At 40.5% G+C, this 19,583-nt stretch overlaps 1 protein-coding gene across 1 annotated transcript in view; it reads right to left on the reverse strand.

Moving 5' to 3' along the window:
- The window catches only part of syne1b (spectrin repeat containing, nuclear envelope 1b), a 223,901-nt gene that overhangs the window by 89,813 nt on the left and 114,505 nt on the right, over window positions 1–19,583 (reverse strand). Inside the window, 25 exon segments of the mRNA XM_034160064.1 lie at window positions 1–224; window positions 226–1,648; window positions 2,354–2,619; window positions 2,731–2,907; window positions 3,502–3,627; window positions 3,741–3,887; window positions 4,887–5,063; window positions 6,126–6,293; window positions 6,720–6,872; window positions 6,949–7,275; window positions 7,512–7,682; window positions 8,942–9,097; window positions 9,309–9,626; window positions 9,763–9,927; window positions 10,675–10,818; window positions 11,032–11,185; window positions 12,308–12,480; window positions 12,577–12,741; window positions 13,712–13,867; window positions 14,582–14,725; window positions 14,825–15,007; window positions 16,484–16,661; window positions 16,997–17,133; window positions 17,292–17,648; window positions 18,133–18,297. Coding sequence (XP_034015955.1) covers window positions 1–224; window positions 226–1,648; window positions 2,354–2,619; window positions 2,731–2,907; window positions 3,502–3,627; window positions 3,741–3,887; window positions 4,887–5,063; window positions 6,126–6,293; window positions 6,720–6,872; window positions 6,949–7,275; window positions 7,512–7,682; window positions 8,942–9,097; window positions 9,309–9,626; window positions 9,763–9,927; window positions 10,675–10,818; window positions 11,032–11,185; window positions 12,308–12,480; window positions 12,577–12,741; window positions 13,712–13,867; window positions 14,582–14,725; window positions 14,825–15,007; window positions 16,484–16,661; window positions 16,997–17,133; window positions 17,292–17,648; window positions 18,133–18,297 — 5,954 coding nt within the window.

A 19,583-nucleotide genomic window follows, 5' to 3' on the forward strand; every position in this document is an offset into this window, starting at 1 on the left:
CTCTCCTCAGCTGATTGTGTCTCTGCATTAACCTTTACCAACTGCTCTTTTGTGGCCTTTAGCTGAGAGTCTACTTGCATAGCCATTGCCTTGTGATCCTCAAAAGACTCCAAGGTTTCATCTAGATGCTCAACTTTCTGTTCCACCAATCTCTTTAAGCCGTTATACAGACTTACAAGCTGCGTCATTTCCTCTGGGCGCCATGGTTGGCCAGTGCTACGAAAAACCTTCTTTCTTCTGGTTCAATTCACTCACAGCTAAACCCAGGGTGCTCAGATCCACCTGGATTGTTTTGTAATCACTCTGCAGACTGAGAACTTCTTGTGTGTGCATGCCTACGGGCTGCGTACCAAGATTATTGAATTGTTCCTCAAGCTCCTTCAATGCTTTGTGAGAGACATCAATGAAGGACGTGTACTCATTCCTCGTCAGAATGGCTTGCTGAATTTTTTCCTGTTTTTCTTTGGCCAGTGCTAAAATGCTATTATACTGCTGTGGAAGACTGTTTAGTTTTTCATCCAAGTAGCAGTGATCTACTTCATTCAGTGTGGGTAATATTTCTTGACCGGCTCTTTGTACAATTAAGAGGAGGTTCTCATATTCGATTGCCTGCTCGACAATTAGTTGATACTTTAGCATCTGTGCTTCTAATTCAGCATCTCCAACCATTAGATTTATTTCGGGAAAGGTAATTATATCAGCTTGTTTTAACCACTGGCATATTTTCTCTAGGTCAGTCTTGAAATACTTTCTAGACACTAGTACTTTTTCAAACTCCTGTAGTTTCTGACCACATCTATGTAGAGTTTTATCGAAGATGTTCTGCAAATCCTGCAACTTTGTGAGTATCTCATTTCTTTCATCGTCACTGGCATCTCTCATCAGATCTCTTCCCTGAGACCACAAGGAGGTCAGCTCACTCTGATAAGCTTTCAGACTACTTTGGATGTTCCTACAAGTTCTAACTTGTTTTGCTAGATCATCAGGTAACAAAGCAACATACTCTTCTGCCTGGGCCTTCTTCTCATTCTGCTGGACCCAGGAAATGGACTGGCTCACAGCCATGAGGAACTGTGTCCTCTCTGTAAAGGCCTTGCTGAGGTGCTTTCTGCGCTGCACCACCTTCACACTCAGTGATTCCACCTCAGAGTGGGTATCAGTAATCATCTGCTGCAGACACTGGCGTTCGCTCAGCCCTAGGCGAGCCAGGACCCTGTCAGCATCGGCCACAGCCTGACCCAGCAGGAGCTGCTTGGCCTCCAACTCACTGCAGATGGTCAGATGATCAAAGAGGAAACTTTGAGCCAGTTCTGGAGGAGGACTCATTTTCATTGCCTCAGAAAGAGCTGGCTGTTGTTCCTCTGCCCAGTCGCGAGCTTCTCTCAAACGGGCCTCTACTTGGCTCATTTCTTCCAGGGTTAGCATAGAGTCCTGGATTTTTTTCTCAATTAGGTTTTGCATCTGCAACCATCTCTGCTCAAAGTGGCTGATTTGCTCTTTCACCAGTTCCTTGTCATCCAAGTTTAAATGCTGGATAACTTTGTGTTTCTGGTCTTTTAGATCCTCAAGAACACCTTTTTGCACTTCCAGAGTTACTGCAAGTTTCCTTAATGCCTCCAAATGCTGAGATGAACTTTCAGCATCCGTCCTGCCAGAAAAATCAACAACAAAATGACAATTATTATTCAAGCTTTAATATATTCTTCATATATCTTTATATATTCTTTATTTGTTGGCAAAATGGGCCACCAGGCAAAATGTCTTTTCCTTGGTTGACCAAGATATATTGCAGAAGACGACTGGAATAATAGTCTTGCCCAACATTCTTCCAAGGAAAAGACATTTTGCCTGGAGGCCTATTTCACCAACAAATCATACCATTTGGAGCATATTTTGGAATGAACATGACTTTTATGCAATGTGACCAAGATAACTGAAACTTTGACAGACTGAAGTTTAAGTACAACTAGGACTTACTGAAATTTTTATGGGTTCTGTTTTTTTTTGGGGGGGGGGGGGGGGGGGTGTCACGTTCCATTTGATGTGATGATAACCAGCAGTATTTTTCAAGCATGAATACAAGGTACGAATTTGAAGGGTATGTTTTTGTTTCATTTCAAAGTATGTTTAATAGAACAGCAGGATCAGGACTGCTGGACCTTTATAGGACTTACTGAAATTTTTATGGGTTCTGTTTTTTGGGGGGGGAGGGGGGGCTCACGCTGCATTTGAAGGGTAGAATTTTGTTTCATTTCAGTGTATGTTTAATAGAACAGCAGGATCAGGACACAGCAGTGTGTAATTAAATAATGAAATATATAAATTATACATTTATATACATTTGAGAACACACCTGGCCAGACTGTCCCATTCCTTGGACACCTGTTCAAACAGCACCTCCACTGCATTGATACAGTCATGGTAGTCTTTAGACCTCTGCAGGTCTTCCTCCCTCTGGCTCTGCAGCTTGTTGGCTTGGTGACAGAGCTCAAGCCAAGAATGGTTTAGACGGTGTATCTCTGCATGTTCCTGAGAGTCCTGGGCCCCTGTCAGTCTGCTCACAGTCTCTGTAATTTTGGTCAGCATACTCTGTTTTGACTGCAGTTGTTGGCTGCATTCCTGTTTAATTTTAACAATGCAGACAACAATAAAATTGCAAAAGAATGAGAGAAACAAAAGATTATTTAACACTAGAGCAGAGGAACGGTTATTGGAAAGACTGTTACCAACCTTGGCTTGTGATAGCATGTTCTGAGCTATCTTAGTCTCCAGCTCTCCAGGTCTTCTGGAGAGGCTGAGAAGCTGCTGTTCCATATCCTGGAACAGACTGGCCAGATCTTGCTTCTGTTCTTTGATATCCCTCCAGCCCTCCGATAACTCCTGTGCACTCGACATCCGCTCCTCTATCTGAAAGAATTAATTTACACATTTCGCCTGTAAATATTTACAAGTGTATAAAAGCACAGCCTGTCCTGACCATCATGTAATGTTGCTTAACCTTGAGCATACGTGGGTACAGAATTCTTTAACATGCACAGAGCAGAAGAAATGTCCTGTTTTTTTCAGGGCATTTTTAACTAATCTAATCTTCAAATACATCTTGTAGTGCAGTAGGACCCAAAGTAGTACCATCTCAACTCACCTACCAACTTCAGCAGCCCTGCACCACCCTTGGGAACCCTGATGTGTTACATGGATGCAGGATGCAGGGAAACCCCCCCACCCCCGAGACCACAATGGACGTGGCCAATGGGAAACAAACCTAGGTAAGCTACAGAGATACCACCCAAGACACTGCCCAAGCTCATAACTGGCTGTTGGTCGTACATGCACTGGAAAGGATCCAGACTTGCAGTTTCAGAAGAAACATCCTGTTTTTTCCCCAGTGCATTTTTAATGAACAATTTCTAGGTTTTACTTTATTATAAAAATCCACTTATTATACAGTAGAAATATTCATTTAGTTGTATACCATATACAGTAAGGATACAAATTACTGACCGTGAGTTTAACTTGCTGGACTTCAGCAGCCGTCACTCTCACAACATCATCAGACAGGTCGCACACAGAACACACTAATTCCAGATAAGTACTGGCCTGTTCCTGAAGAGCCCTGTAGTGCTTCACCTACGCATGGAAATGTAACAAATTTAAATGAATTATATTGTAGAACAGAATGAAAATTAAAGTCAAATGATCGCATTAGCATGGAAAGCACAACTTCCCTGGAGAAGACTGACCTGCTTCAGTGCCTCTTGCAGCCCATAAGGCCCCTGATCGTTGAGCTGGAGCTCCTCCTGCACAGTGGACAGCCAGGCTTGGCACTGCTGGAGAGTGTCCTGATGGCTAACATGTTTCTGCAGCTCCCGGTCCAGACTTTGGTACACCTATCGAACAAGGTGAAGTAGAAAGTTAAATGAAATTATGTCAGAAAATAAAATCAAAATATTTTTAAAGAAAATATGATTGGGGAGGTTATCATGTTAAAAGAAAAAACAAGCAGTTTAATTGACATAGGAAGCACTTTAACTAATGTCCCTATAAAATCTAGCCAGTCTAGAATTTTGATTTTAAAAAATGCAGCATTTGCAAAGCAGAACCATAACTGGCATATTCAAATATATCAGTGGACCTAAATTTACATACACCTTGGTTAAAATTTTTAAAACTCAATTTTCCCCAACTAGACACATTCCATTTGATCAAATGTGTGTGTTAAGTCAGCTGGAATGTCTACTTTGTTTCCATACAAATTTATTAAAAAACAACACTTACGAGAGAAAGTTATTTAATTTTTTCTTCACTGTGTCAGTTTACCTGAAGATGAAGGCATCTTTGAGCAGCACTGAAGATTCCATAAATTCCAGAAACTGATGGAAGGATTTGTAAAAGCTTCAGAATGACTAATTGGAATATTTAGGGAACCTTTGGCTGTATGTAAGAACCTATTGAAGAAAAAGTGCCTTATTGCACTGTAGAGCGGGAAAAGAAATCTATAAAATTCAGCCAAGGCTTCCAGAGAACAATTCTAGCTCTCCACAAGCCAGATTCCTCCTGAGAAGCCATACTGAAAAGCGTTATTGTACTATGAGCAAGTGCACATTCCTATCAGAGAAAAATATAAAAAAAAACTGGGACCTTTACATCGCTGAGGAAGGATGTCCAAAACAAAATCCAGGAATGAATACATTTTGTCCTCAAGGTCCAACAGAATGTCAAGATCACAACTAATTGAAGAATTGATGAAGGAGGTAGACTAGAGCCATCAAATATGACATCATCACTTTTAAGAGCGGACTCCATCACCTTAATCCAAATCAACAGATGTTCTCTCTGCAACACAACACAGTTTTACATGTCACTGACTAAAGTTCTGTATTACTCACACGTTGGGCCGTGCTGCAGATAGCTGAGTAACTATCTCTGGTTCCCTGTTGATGAGCTTGGACTTGTTGGCTCATTTTAGCTTGGGCTTGTTCTGTACAGCTGGTAACAAGCGCTTCTCCTTTCTGCTTTAAGATGGTAAGACGCTCCTCAAAAACAGCAATCTCTTCCATGATTGCCTAAAAAGAAGTGGAAAGTAAGAGTAGGAGTTAGAAATGAAGGCCTATGAAAAGGACCCTGGACTGGATATTAACCCCCCCCCCCCACCCACACACACACACACACACAAAAAAAGAATGGATGATTGATGTCGCTGCTGTTATGAGTTCCCTCAATTTACAGGTTCTTTAATGAACTGCAACGGATACTCAAAGAATGCTACACTTGGTTCATTGAAACTGCTATTCTACTAATTTACAGAAGGAACAGAAACTGTCAGAGTTGATCACAATGGGGGAATTTAATTCTATTTTAAAGAGTAGAGAAAAAGATACTCTTGGTTAATATAAATATTTGTTGAGTTTTCTTTTAATCACTTTTAAAGCTGTGCCTCTTTTTTTTTTATTAGATCTTTGCATTTTTATTATTTTATGTATGATGGAGTTTGTCTGTATTAAGTATGTTGTAATTATTGTTATGATACTTTTTTGACCAGGTCCCTCTTGCAGAAGAGATTTTAATCTCAATGAAACTTTACCTGGTTAAATAAAGGATATATATTGTAAATGATTCTGGCCTTTCAACAGGTCAAAGGTCATGTGATAGATGACCAATAAAAAGGTCATCAGTTATATTTTTATATTAGTGTTTAATAACAATTATATGTGCATCTTCAAATAATTCAAATTAATTGTTTTAAATATTTCCAAGTCATAAATATAAGCATTAGGCCAAAATTTTGACATTGGCCTGTGACCTTGACAACTAAATTTGTACTTGGCTGAACCTCAATCATTATACCAAGTTTGGTCCAAATGGCAGAACTGTTTGAGTTCTGTTATCTCTCCTTCACACACACACACACACACACACACACACACACACACACACACACACACACACCACACACACACACACACACACACACACACACACACACACACACACGACCCGAAACACTCCAGCATGTACTATCAAGCACAAATGTACTTTGGGTCTTTGCTCAAGGGCTCAAATCCATTTTGTTGTCAAACTGCAGTATATGACATTAAACTAAAATCTGTAAAATAATTTCTAGGCACCTTGTGTCGGGCGAGTTGCTGAGTTGCCATCTCCATGCTGCTGGTCGGCATAGAGTCTGAGGTGACCAGCCTGCTGGACATCTGTAAGAGCCATTTCTCTACTTCCTGTAAGTCACTGTTGTAATCCTCATGCTCCTTCACCCACTCTATAAAGTTCTGAACGTGAGTCTGAAAGACAACATGGCATCTACTGTTGATATTCAACAGTGTGATCTTTGAAGGAGCCCAATGAGAGCAAATCAGCAACACTAGAGAGCTGAGACTAGTCTTACTCGACCAGCTCATAAAACTGCAATGATGAGAATTCCAATTTTCACACTTAAGTAGACGTATTCTGCTCACGTGACTTAAATGTACCAGGACCACCAGTGACAACGGCCCATCTTATTTCTATTTGCAGTGTTTTATAACAAAGTAACTATGAATAAAATACATTTTGTTTGTGTAACATTATGATTTCTCAATGTTGAGAACTAACATGCATCATAATCTTTTAGTCACTAAGGTATTTTCTCATAAGTCAAATTTTCTCGTGGATTCCTCCTGCATTTGACTTTTAATGAATATATTTAGCAGCATAAAAAGCAGTCATACCTCAGCTGCCAAACAGAGATCTTGGTAGTCGGCCTGCAGCTTCTTCATGTTTTCACTTATGGCTGGGTCACGGACGGTGTTGAGCAGGGCCTCTCCTTTCTCAATAACAGATTTTACCGCTGACTCGTGCGACTGCACTGACTGGTGGATAGTCTGCATAAAAGGAAAATGTTATAGACAAAATATTTCAGGGCATTCTAAAATTAAATGTAAAATAGAGTAATATTACCTTGTACTTTGCTAACTGCGCTTTCTTCTGATAGAGTTCGGCTTTAGGTTCGACAGCTGATGAAAAAAGGCTCTTGGTCTCAGTTACCCACTGAGCCTGAGCCTTATATTTATCCATGAAATCTTTTGAGAGCAAGATACATTTCTCGAGGGAGCTGTGCTCTGTGCGTAAAGCAGCCGTCAGCTCCTCCAATTGAGAAAGTCGAGTGTCCACCTCCTCCTTTAGCTGCTCAGCTTCATGCTCCTCCAGGTACGCCATAGCCAGCTCTGTCTTCTCTCTCAGTGCTTTGAGGTAAGTGTGACTGTGCTCCATGTCTGACTGAAGAGTCTGAAACATGCAATGACACTTTGTGTTAAAAACATAATATGCTTTCTTAGCCTCACCGTAATGTAAAATTGATTTAATTTCACCTATAATCATGAGAAAAACTACTTTCAGAATTTTTGCTGGTACAAAATACGTGAGACCATACTCCCAAAGGTTCAAGGAGTGGATGCCTAATTCTATTCTTTAAAGATCAGACAATATTTACACAACAGGTCATCTATGTTAAAAGAGTGTACCTCCAGTTTCTTCATCTTTTTCTCCATGGCAACCCGGTCCACTACGTCAACACTTATGGCCACAGTACTGAAATTATTCTGAGCTGTGCTGAGCCAATCTGAAAAGGTGCTGAAGATACACTGTGCATCATTGATACAAGACACTTCCTCCTGGAGCTGTTTGATAGTTTCCTGCAATAATACAAATACAGAAGGGAAAAAAATATGTGTGTGCATATATACACATAGAGGAGGTGATGGTCTAGTGGTTAAGGCATTGGGCTTGAGACCAGAAGGTCCTCGGTTCAAATCCCAGCCTGACTGGAAAATCACTAAAGGACCTTGAGCAAGGCCTTTAATCCCCTATTGCTCCTGGTGTGTAGTGAGCACCTTGTATGGCAGCACCCTCATATTGGGGTGAATGTGAGGCATTATTTGTAAAGCGCTTTGAGTGTCTGATGCAGATGGAAAAGCGCTATATAAATGCAGTCTATTTACCATTTATATACAACAAATCAGTTCACGAACATATTTTTTTGAACAAAAAATACATCACTTTTCAAACAAAGCTTTGGTTCACGAACACCTCTGTCACAGTAGACTGCAGTAATGCACTCTGTTGGGTTGCAATCCACCAATAAACTCAAAAGAAGAAGAAGAAGCAAGAAAGTCCATCTTCAGATGTTTATTAAATCATATTTTGGGGGACTGCGCAGTGGTCTCTTAACGGTTTACTTTGTTGTGGACATTAAAAGTTATGAATCGGCTATTTTTCCCAGTAGTCATACATTAAGTGGAGTGAAGCTACTGACAGCTAAAAATGTTAGTATACAACATAAATCCAACCAGTTTCATTGCAACAGAGGTGTCTGATCCGTTCAGAAGTTCAGTTACCTGATGTTCTAGTGGCCTCTTCTGTACAGGTAAGGTGAAATTAAATAGTCTATTTTATTATAATTACTGCACAGTATTTTGTATATATAAGATACTATGCATATTCTTTGTATTTTATCTGCCTTTTATGCATGAAATGCTGTCAAAAAGGTCAAAACACAGTGTTCCTTTGGGAGCCAGGAACTGATTAATCCACTTTACATGATTTCTTATCGGAAAATTGGTTTTGGTTTAAGAACAAATCAATTTAAGAACAACATTTAGGAACCAATTAAGTTCTAAAACTGAGATTACACTGTGCGTATATAAAATGATACCCATTTACAGATGGGTGAACTGTTGTCCAAGGACACAGACAGGCAGTGTGACGAGGAATCACACCATATTCGTACATATTGGTAGTCCAACTCCTATCCTATACCTGCTCTACACATGTGAAAGGCTCCAAAATAACTGAAATTAAACAAGGTAACAAAAACAGTCTTTGGCTGACTTTATCATAACCAGTAGACACACCACACACCTATGATAGTGTGTTGTGTAGAGGTGGACGTTACCAGTAAATGTAGAAGGAGAGCGTGGTAGCGCGCTGTAATCTGGGTGGCTCTGGCGCTGATCCGACTGCTAATATGGGTCTCATCTAGGACCTGCTGAGCCAAAAGACTGAGGCCTTCCATTTCTTCCTGATAAACCAACACTTCCTCCTGCCAGCTCTGATTAAAGATGGATGATTAGTGACATCAGGGCAAACTATATATTAAATACATTATTCAATATTTGATCACTATATAGTCACTTGTGATTAAATTCTTCAGCAACACTGCACTGGAAAATTCAACATATACATGACAGGAATATCTCCATATTTTTGAATGCAGAAAGTCATACAAATATTCATCCTTTGAAACAACAATCAACGCTAACCTTTATCAACTGGAGTTGAGCATCCTTAGTTGCACGGTCAGACCTCCGATGACTACGTAGATGCGCTTTGGTCTCCATGCCCTTCAGCCAGCTGTCAAGACGTTGGAACTTCTGCTCCATCTGCCGCAGTTTAGCCAGAGCACTATTGAGCTGAGCCCGGGTGTCAACCAGCCGGGCCTGATACAGTCTCCACTCCTGTTGCTGCATTTCTAGAGCTCTGTCTTCTATCTGAGGCAGCCCCCAGGGGATGACCAGGTCTCGGCTAACCATCAGGGTGTTGAGCAAAGCCTGGCCCTCTGTACAATGCAGCTGCAGTTCCTGAAGTTATGCACAAATGTGGTAATATTCTCTAAACCTTTAAATAATGCTTCTTTTTTTGTTGTCAAATAGCATGTCAGGCTACAGAGCTGTAACTATATGCAAACGAGACATGAAACATCTATCATTTTCACACCTGTAGCTTTTGCAGTGTCTCTTCCAGCATATCCACATCACCTTCCAGCTGAGTGTAGCAGCCAAGCTTCTCTTGCTCCTGTTCCAGCCAGTCTTCAAACACATTGAGGCCCCGCTGGTACTCCAGGTGTGCTTTCACCAGCTCCTCCGCTTTTCCAACTGCCCTCTGAGGACAAAATAATTGTTTCTTGTCATTTGACAGCACTTTTGGTGATGTGTTCTTCATGTTGTCATTATTTATTTTTGGAATGTCTAACAGAACCCATTAAGAGTGTACCAATGTCTCGCGTAAGATATTTTTTGATAAGGTCCATAACTCTAGCCAGCCAGTATGTTTGAAATTAAGCATTTACACAGCTCTAATTTAACTTTTTGTAATTTACCATAAAATCTATTTTTATTCAGAGCAAATAATAATTAATATCACAATGACACTTTATGGTAAAAAGAAATTAATAGCAGCAGTTCTAGTAATTTTTTTAAAAGGGAACTTCAGGATTCTTCAATCTGAGCCTTATGTGTAGGTTTTCTTTATTTTTTTTTTGGGGGGGGGGGGGGGTGTCAATTTTTCCTTTGAACAAAAATTATGTTAATTGGTCCAGTATTGAGTTACAACACTAACTCAGTCACTTATTGTAGAGGGGTGTCACCAAAATGTAAGAAGGCTAAGGTAAGTCGCTGCCAGGTCGCTGCTTATATGGAGGAACATGTGTTGCTGGTGCTGCATATATGCTGGGTGGGTGGATGTGTGGATGTGCAACACCAGCATGTGCACCCAGACCTGACCTGAGCTGTTGGAAAATCCCGGAGTTCCCTTGTGTTGGACATGACTGTTTTCCATACAAATACCCCAATGAAGTGAAACAGATTTAAGATTTATTCTACCATGCTGTGCACACTATGTTATTATTACCATGGTATTGTCTTTAATAGTGTTATAATGCTCTTGTAGATCTTGCAGCTCCAACTGAGTAACGTAGTTCTCAGTAATAGTGACACTTTTTGCAGAAATGGTGTCAAGCAGGGTGTTGTGACTGAGCACTTCCTCAAATAGTAACTGAAACAACAGGAACAACAGCTTCATTACATCAATAAACTACACATGCATCAAGTTGGGACAGTTATAGCAATACCTTTTGTAACTGGATCTTTTTATTTCTGTTAATATCCTTTCAATTGTCAGACTTTAGCATGGGAATCAGTTATTTTGCATTAGGCTGAAAAATTCAAGCATAATCATTCACAGCATATAAACTAGAAGACTACGTACCTTGGCTTTGCTTAGATTAGCAGTTTTATCTCTCATCTCAGGACACTGTTTATCAGTGAGGTCAAGACTCTCCTCCACACGCTCCATCCAAGCCACAAACTGATGCACATCCTCTTGATAGCTGGTCCACTGAGACAAAGAGCCCTCCAGCTGACTGTTAATGTAACAGTACACCAAAATCAGCCAATGAGACAGTCACGACAACCAAAACCACAAATTACAATACCACAGACAAAAGCAGTTGTATTGGGTGCAAACTGCACACATTAGCCTTTAAAAAAAAATAAAAGTAAAAGAATATAATATTTGCAAAAAACTTCTTTTGACTAAGCCCCTTTCACACCCAGCCTGCATACAGTTGCATTGTGCTGGGTATCTAGTACGCAGCAATGGGAATTTGGCAGGAATGGCTGCGTCGTAAGATGCGCGCAGGGGGAGAAGCTTGGCTCCATGACACTGTTTTTACAGACTGCCTGGACACGCAAATTAATTTGATACATTGGAAAAAGTCAAAATACATTATTTCCAGGAGTTAGTGGACTTTATTTAATGTGCCACAATCGTGAGAGAACTTAAGGAGGTGAAGGCAGAGCTGCAGCCGGTGATCACGCACACGATCCATCCGTGGACGTGGACATGTCCTCTTGCTGCCGATCCCTCCAAGAGGGGGTATAGTGGAGGTGGAAGCTTGGTCTGTCTCTTCATCTTCGGTGGTTTTGAAGCCTCACTGCCAGCAAAGTTCAGCGGGATGAATAAAACCTAGCAATGCAGGTATTTACTGATTTCGCCAGACTGGATTAGAGTTGTGTACAGTAGCGGTGGCATGGTGTACAGCAGCGCAGCATTGCATAGACTTGCATAGACTTGCCTAGAGTAGAGGAGTGTTGTGTAGACATGCGTAAAGCACTCCATTCAGTGCTCTACGCCAAAACTCTGCAAAAAAATTAAACCTTTAAATCTTTGCATCCATTTTGTGAACCCCTTTGCGTCCAATTAAATTTATTTCATTTACATAGCACCAAATCACAACAAAGTTGCCTCAAGCCTCTTCACACAAGTAAGGTCTATTCTTACCAACCCCTTACCATCACTCAGCGAATTGCCACGTAGGGCTGCGTACACCCGGCGTAGGGCTGCATAAGCTCAGTGTAGTCAGTATTCTGCATTATGCAACTCTACGTTGGCCCGGTGTGAAAGCGGCTCGACTGTTTACATTATGAAATAACAAAAAAGCTTGACTGACAACACAGCCTAATGAAAGACACATGAGAGACACCTTTTGCACTGAATAGAAGCTGACAGAAGAGCATCCCAAGAATCCTTCAGGTCCTGCATTTGTTTTTGGACTGTTGGTACTCCATCAGCTGAAGTGTTTCTCTGAACAGACTCTCCTCTTGTGAGCAGCATCTTCAGCTGTATCTCCTTTTCTTGGCGAGCTGTCAACAAGGCCTGGTGCAACAATCATACAAGTGTTACAGCATAACATATATTGGATATTTATATGATGTGCAATTCCAATTTTGAAAGCTACCAGAGGCCACATACCTCCAACTTGATCATCCTGCTGTCAAGGACATTTTTGTCAGCTGTGGGGGCGCAGTAGGTCTGCAGCATGTGGCTGGTGTCAGCAACCCAGTTCTGTAGCTCCTTTAAGCCTTGGGAGAACAGCTGATGCTCAGTGACTATTCGGTCAATTCGTGACGTCTTCTCCTGCAGAATCACATACCCGGACATGTGTGTATATACATACAGTGAGGCAAATAAGTATTTAATCCACTGTCGATTTTGCAAGTTCCCACCTACAAAGAATGGAGAGGTCTGTAATTTATATGGTAGATACACTTCAACTTTTTGGGGGTGCTTTTCAGCAAAGGGGACAGGATGACTGCGCAGTATTGAAGGGAGGAGGGAGATTTTGGCAAACAACCTCCTTCCCTCAGTTAGAGCACTGAAGATGGGTCATGGCTGGGTCTTCCAGCATGACAATGATCCGAAACACACAGCTAGGGCAACTAAGGAGTGGCTCCATAAGAAGCATTTCAAGGTCCTGGAGTGGCCGAGCCAGTCTCCAGACCTGAACTCAACAGAAAATCTTTGGAGGGAGCTGAAACTCGAAAACTGAAAGATCTGGAGAAGATCTGTCTGGAGGAGTGGACCAAAATCACTGCTGCAGTGTGCAAACGTGGTCAAGACTACAAGAAATGACTGACCTCTGTAATTGCAAACAAAGGTTTCTGTACCAAATATTAAGGTCTGTTTTTCTATTGTATGAAATACTTATTTCATGCAATAAGATGCAAATTAATCATTTAATAATCCTAAAATGTGATTTTCTGAATTGTTTTTTTAGATTCTGCCTCTCAGTTGAAGTGTAACTATGATAAAATGATAGATCTCTCCATTCTTTGCAGGTGGGAAAACTTGCAAAATCAACAGTGTAGCAAATACTTATTTGTTTTACTGTATACTGTATACAGACAATTTATGAATATAAAATTTACAAACTTACATTGGGAAGGAAATTAGTATTTCAATATGGTGCATTACAACTTTCCTGTTCATGACTTGGAAATCATTTAAAGGAAAAGTCAGAGCTCTATCCACTCTAGTGCCTCCGCCTCCCCTTTGTGCTACCAAAAAAAAGATGCAGTGCGCACGCAGACAGAGGGGCATATATTACCTTTGTCAGGTTGGTTAAAGCTAGGTACTGAGCAGAGAGCTGCGAGACACGGTGCACAAAACCCTTGCCAGCCGCGTGTTCGTCCCATAGCTGCTGGGCCTTCTCTTTCAGCCTGTTCAGCTGAACCTCCCGAGCATATAAGTCCTCCAGCACAGACTGGAAGAGCACAAGCAGGTTATCAAAGAGGCATGCAAGCTGACACACAGACAGATACAAGAATGTAAAATTCAAAAAGCACGGGGTTAGTACACAACATTGCAAAAAGGAAAGAGAATAAACCATCTGAACTATGTTTCTCTCTGTATAGCTCTTGGTGATTATGATGGTGCCTCAGCATGACGTCTGTGTAAATTTGCCAGACAGGATTAAGTGATGAATTAGTTGTAAAAGGATGGTGTTTTATTCTCCAATACTGGCTGGGCATGTATAGGAATAACGGAGTCAGTCAGTCAGTCCATGACATGTCTGTAAGTAACGCCATAAAAACTACTGCGTCTTCAGGTCTAGAATTTTATGTTATGATGGGTACAGGTGAGAATGTTGACGGAGTGGTTGTCTGCGTGGGTGATTGCCACTCACGACCTAAGGCAGTGCCGCAGCATGATGGATGTGAAGCATCAGCAGATGTTCCCAGACCTGACTTAACCTGTCTTAAGAATGCATGTAATATTTGCAGCAATGAACAGAAATATGATAGCAATTGAGCTCGTGGCAAATGTAAAGCAGAAGAAAAGCTCTCACATAGCAAGCAAAGCCAGAATGTGGAGCTTCTACAAATGGCAGGAATAGATGAGATGGTGCTCTCGCACTGTATGGTGGTTATCGTTGAATGAGTGGTGGTGAGCATGACTGGAGTTTGTCCAGTGATACCTGTAGCTTATGAAGCTCCAGTTTTTTGGCTGTGAGATCATGAAGTCGCGTGTTGCTCTCTTGTACTGCAACCTCAGCAGCATTCAGCCAGTCCTGAAAAGGCTCAGCGTTTGCTTCAAAGTCCTTCATCTGAGACAGAAGATTCTGAGAGACACAAGATAATTTAAAGATGCTCACATTCATTGAAAAAAATCTATAAAATACTACATATGTTTACATTAGGGATAAGATTAAATAGTTTACTTGTAAACCCGTCTCTCTGTTGTGCAGGTTAGAAATCATATTTTTCCAGTCCTCTCTGACAGTGTTCATTTTAACTCGAACAGCTTCGACTTTGTCTTTGGATGCAACACTAGTAACCAGTTCACTGCTCACAACAACAGCATTCAGCTTTGTCTGACCTTGCTCTCTGTCACTTAGAAACTCCTGGGAAGAGAAGCAGAAGACATCATTGAAGCATTTAGAAAAGTTTGAATTTTACAAAATGTCCATTCCATCTTGTCTCATTATTATTTAAAATCAGGAATATTTTAGTCATAAGTTTAATATGTAATGTCAGCTTGCCACTTGTACTGTACATCACAATTAACATCTGCAATGCAGGGTTATGATTCATTTCCATAGCCCATTGATAATCCTGCCAAGTGACTGTGTGACAAGACATATGCCTGACCCAGTCTGGGAGGTGATGACATTGTCTGCACCTGTGAAAAAGCCAAATCGTGCACAAAGGTGGAAGTCCTCAACTGACTAGGGGCTATTTGGGACTGGGAGATATTCCAGGACTTGAAAGACAGCCCAAACTACAATGCACTCAAACTGGCTGGAGAGTCAAAGGTCCTGTGTTCATACACAGCTCAAACCAGTGAGCTGAAGAGCCAAGGGCTCCAACTGGAAAGTGTAAGCGGTGGAGTGGAACCCACTACGAATGAAAGTACCCAGAATAGAAAGACCAGCTGAACTAGCCATGGACTTATTCTTCTTTTGGACTCATTCTCTTTATGAATTTATTTTACACCAAGAGCACCTAGTATGTACTTTTAGCAATTATTTTCTTGTGAAATATATATAAACAGCCCCATTAGGCATAATGTGACATTTGTGACATGGAGTGCATGGAACAAAAGATCTGTTTTTATTTGTATTAGTTTGTTTCTGTGTTTGACAAAAGTGAGTGTGCATTAGTCTTTCTATTTCAAAATGATCATAAATCTGTCAGCATCAGTTATTTATGGTATAAAATTGAACATCAGCGGTGGATATGAATGGATTTTTTTGGCTACTGGCAACTTCACAACAAGAAAAGAAAAAAAAATCAAAGTAGTATAAGTGAATGAAGGGGCGAAGTTTTATATGTCTGCAATCTTCAGTGTCATTTTATCTAAATCACTCTCAAATTTGGTAATATACAGTGAATGAGTGTATGTTCACTTTACATTAGAAATTACTTATTTTATTTTGGACATTTATTATACACTCATTTTCCATTCATTTTTCAAAAACTGCACTACTTTGTGTCCCAAACACATTGCTAAACCCATTTCTAACACTAAAATAGTTCATCCATATGAGTATTTTCACTAAATATCTGAAGATTTTTTATCATATTTTCAGATTTAGAGCCAAATTATATATTCAGAAAAATCAGATTGTTCTGGACATTCTGATATGCAACACATGGGCATTATACCATATGCAAGTACCTTAAAATAGAATTTACTGAAGGTGTAGTAAAATTGAGAATATATCCTTAGGGCTCTAAGGAATAAATATATTGTTTATCAAATAAACAATATAACTTTCCATATTTTCCTGTGAGCACGTGTGTTTCTAACATTTATCTGACATCAGGTTACCTTATGTGCTGTGCCAAAAGTGAACACCTGATTTTCAGTGTCCTACCTGTATCTTCTGCAAACTAGAGGAAGCTTCGTTGAGATTTTGAGGTACGTCAAAGCATTTGGCCGTGTTGATTTTGGCATTGACCAACCAATGCTGGAACTCTCGAAAGGCTGAGCGGAAAGCTTGATCCAACAGTTTCTCTTTGCTCTGGCACTCCCTGGAAGCTTGAAGACTCAAACTATTAACACATAAAAGAAAAAAAAAATTCATCAAACTACTCTACAATTTTGTCAACATCCCACAACTATCATAATATCAGATGTGATTGTTCTTGCTTGACTGACAATTGGCTGACCGGCAACAAAATCAATAAATAAAGTGTAAAATTGATTTCAAATATGTGAAATTGTTTTTGTTTTTTTGGACTTCAGGAGTTGATGATTAAGGGATATAAAAATACTTCTATTTTTTTCAGTATGGTCTTTCAGTATGTAATCCACTAAATCATGTACGCAGTACATTGTCCAAACACACCGTGGCACTATTGGGCCCCATACATACAGTTTTTGTCACCTGTTATATTCTTTAATGAGGGCTGACACTTTTTCAGACTGTGTGCTCATGTCTTTGGAAAAACGGCACAGGTCATTGAGTTGAGTCTTCAGACTTTCGGACATTGGCTCAGCTTTGACAAGCTCCTCTAAAGTGTCCTGCAACAACAAAAACAATTTACAAAGTTAACATTCCAAAACCATTAGCGATCAGATACTAAGACCAATTACCTGAGGCTTATTATAATTTTGAAAAGTCAAAACTATCTCAACAGATAGAGGATAAAATGTGAGGGCTAACTTTAAATGAGGCCTACCTTTGCTGTTTGCCAGCCTTTTACAGCCTCCTCTCCATCACATTTTCCCTCTGCTTGAGCCAATCTTAAACTCCAGTTCTGCAGCTGACAGTTGAAGTCCTGCATGTCCTGATCCAGCTGTGCTGACAGGCCATTAAACTCTTGTTCAGAGCTGGCTATCTGAGAAAGTGCAGTTTCCAAACTAGCCCGTGTCTGTAGTGCTCCACGTTCCCATTGTTCCCATGATGACAACAGGGCTGCTTCTTCTCGCTCCATAGCCTCAAAGCCACCTGAGCCAGTGTGATCTCTTGCCACTGCTCCACATCTCTGAACACGGTTCAGTCTCTCTCTGCCTCTGTGCTTGGAGTCAAGCAGCTCCTGGAAAAAGGAAATGAAATCAAAGCTCATTAACAAATCAGCTTTTGACAAATGGGATTATATTTACTTACCCTAGTTCACCTTGGTACGTGCACATGTGTGTATGCTGTAACATAATTTAATCTTCAAACCAAACTATGTCACAACTATGCTAACCAATGACCTACGGCAAAGCCTAGATTAGGATTACATGTGGTAAAGGCAATCAAGACATTAATTGGTCATTAGGTAGAACTGAAGGCGTTATGTAGACATCATATCAAGTCTTGATTATGTGATGAAGCTTTCATTTTGATGTAAAAATTGAGCAATAAAACATGTCTGGTTTTAAGCAGTCAGCAGTAAATATACAATGGCAGCCAACTTTTGCCTGAATAAAGTTCAAAGTATATTTGCATCTACATCTCTAAAATACAGTGAAGAAGCAGGTGCAATCAGAAACCCTAAACAAACATAGCATACAGAGTATTGTGAGGTTCCCCACCTGAACTTTGGAAAGCTTTCTTTTAACAGAGCTGGAATCTCCTGATAGATCGGACCATCGCTGGAGTTCCTCTTTCGCTGAAATCAACCAGTCATTGAAGTCTCTCACAGCATCTTGATACTGCTCATGCTCAGAAACGATGTTTTGCATGGACTGCACTTTGCCCTTTGGGAAGACAATGACAGTGTGAACACAAACTACTGGAGATGATTGAGAAACTGATTATAGCCTGGTGAAATGGTCAAATAGTAACATGAAATTTACAATTAAATTCATTTCATATTTGCAGACATTCAGTTTGTAGCAAGTGTTATAGTCCAGTAACTAGATAATGTCCCACTATTATTTCATTCGTTTTCTATACCCCTTTACTCCAATCAAGGGTCACGGGGATGCTGGAGCTTAACCCAGCAGTGACAGGGCGAGAGGCAAGGTACACCCTCAACGTGATGCCAATCTATCGCAGGGTCACATACAGACAGACAAACACATTCACACCTATAATCAATTCACCTAAACTGCATGTCTTTTCAAACTGGAGGGAACCCATGCAAACACAGGGAAAACGTGCAAACTCCACACGAAAAGACTATGGCAGGAAGCGATCTCACAACCTTCTTGCTGTGAGGCAACAGTGCTAACCACTAAACCACTGTGCTGCCGTCCCAATGTTAATTTTCCATCCATCCATCCATCCATCCATCCATCCATCCATCCATCCATTTTCTATACCCTCTTACTCCAATTAAGGGTCACAGGGGGCTGGAGCAAATTAATTTTATGCTAAATAGTAAATGGCAATTGGACTTCATTTCTTCACATGCACACACGCACACACACACACACACCATTGTGAGGGTAGTGCCATTCAAAGCATTCAACTGGGACCATCCTGGGGAATAGGAAGCTTGCTCAAGGACACTTTGTGCCATTAAAAAGAAATCAAGATTTACCAGCGAGACCACCTTGAATGAAGAGGGGTCATACAACTACAACCCCTGGCAATAATTATGGAATCACCGGCCTCGGAGGATGTTCATTCAGTTGTTTAATTTCGTAGAAAAAAAGCAGATCACAGACATGACACAAAACTAAAGTCATTTCAAATGGCAACTTCCTGGCTTTAAGAAACACTATAAGAAATCAGGAAAAATAATTGTGGCAGTCAGTAACGGTTACTTTTTTAGACCAAGCAGAGGGAAAAAAAATATGGACTCACTCAATTCTGAGGAATAAATTATGGATTCACCCTGTAAATTTTCATCCCCAAAACTAACACCTGCATCAAATCAGATCTGCTCGTTAGTCTGCATCTAAAAAGGAGTGATCACACCTTGGAGAGCTGTTGCACCAAGTGGACTGACATGAATCATGGCTCCAACACGAGAGATGTCAATTGAAACAAAGGAGAGGATTATCAAACTCTTAAAAGAGGGTAAATCATCATGCAA

The sequence above is a fragment of the Thalassophryne amazonica genome, chromosome 19, assembly GCF_902500255.1.
Source record: "Thalassophryne amazonica chromosome 19, fThaAma1.1, whole genome shotgun sequence".
Lineage (NCBI taxonomy): Eukaryota > Metazoa > Chordata > Actinopteri > Batrachoidiformes > Batrachoididae > Thalassophryne > Thalassophryne amazonica.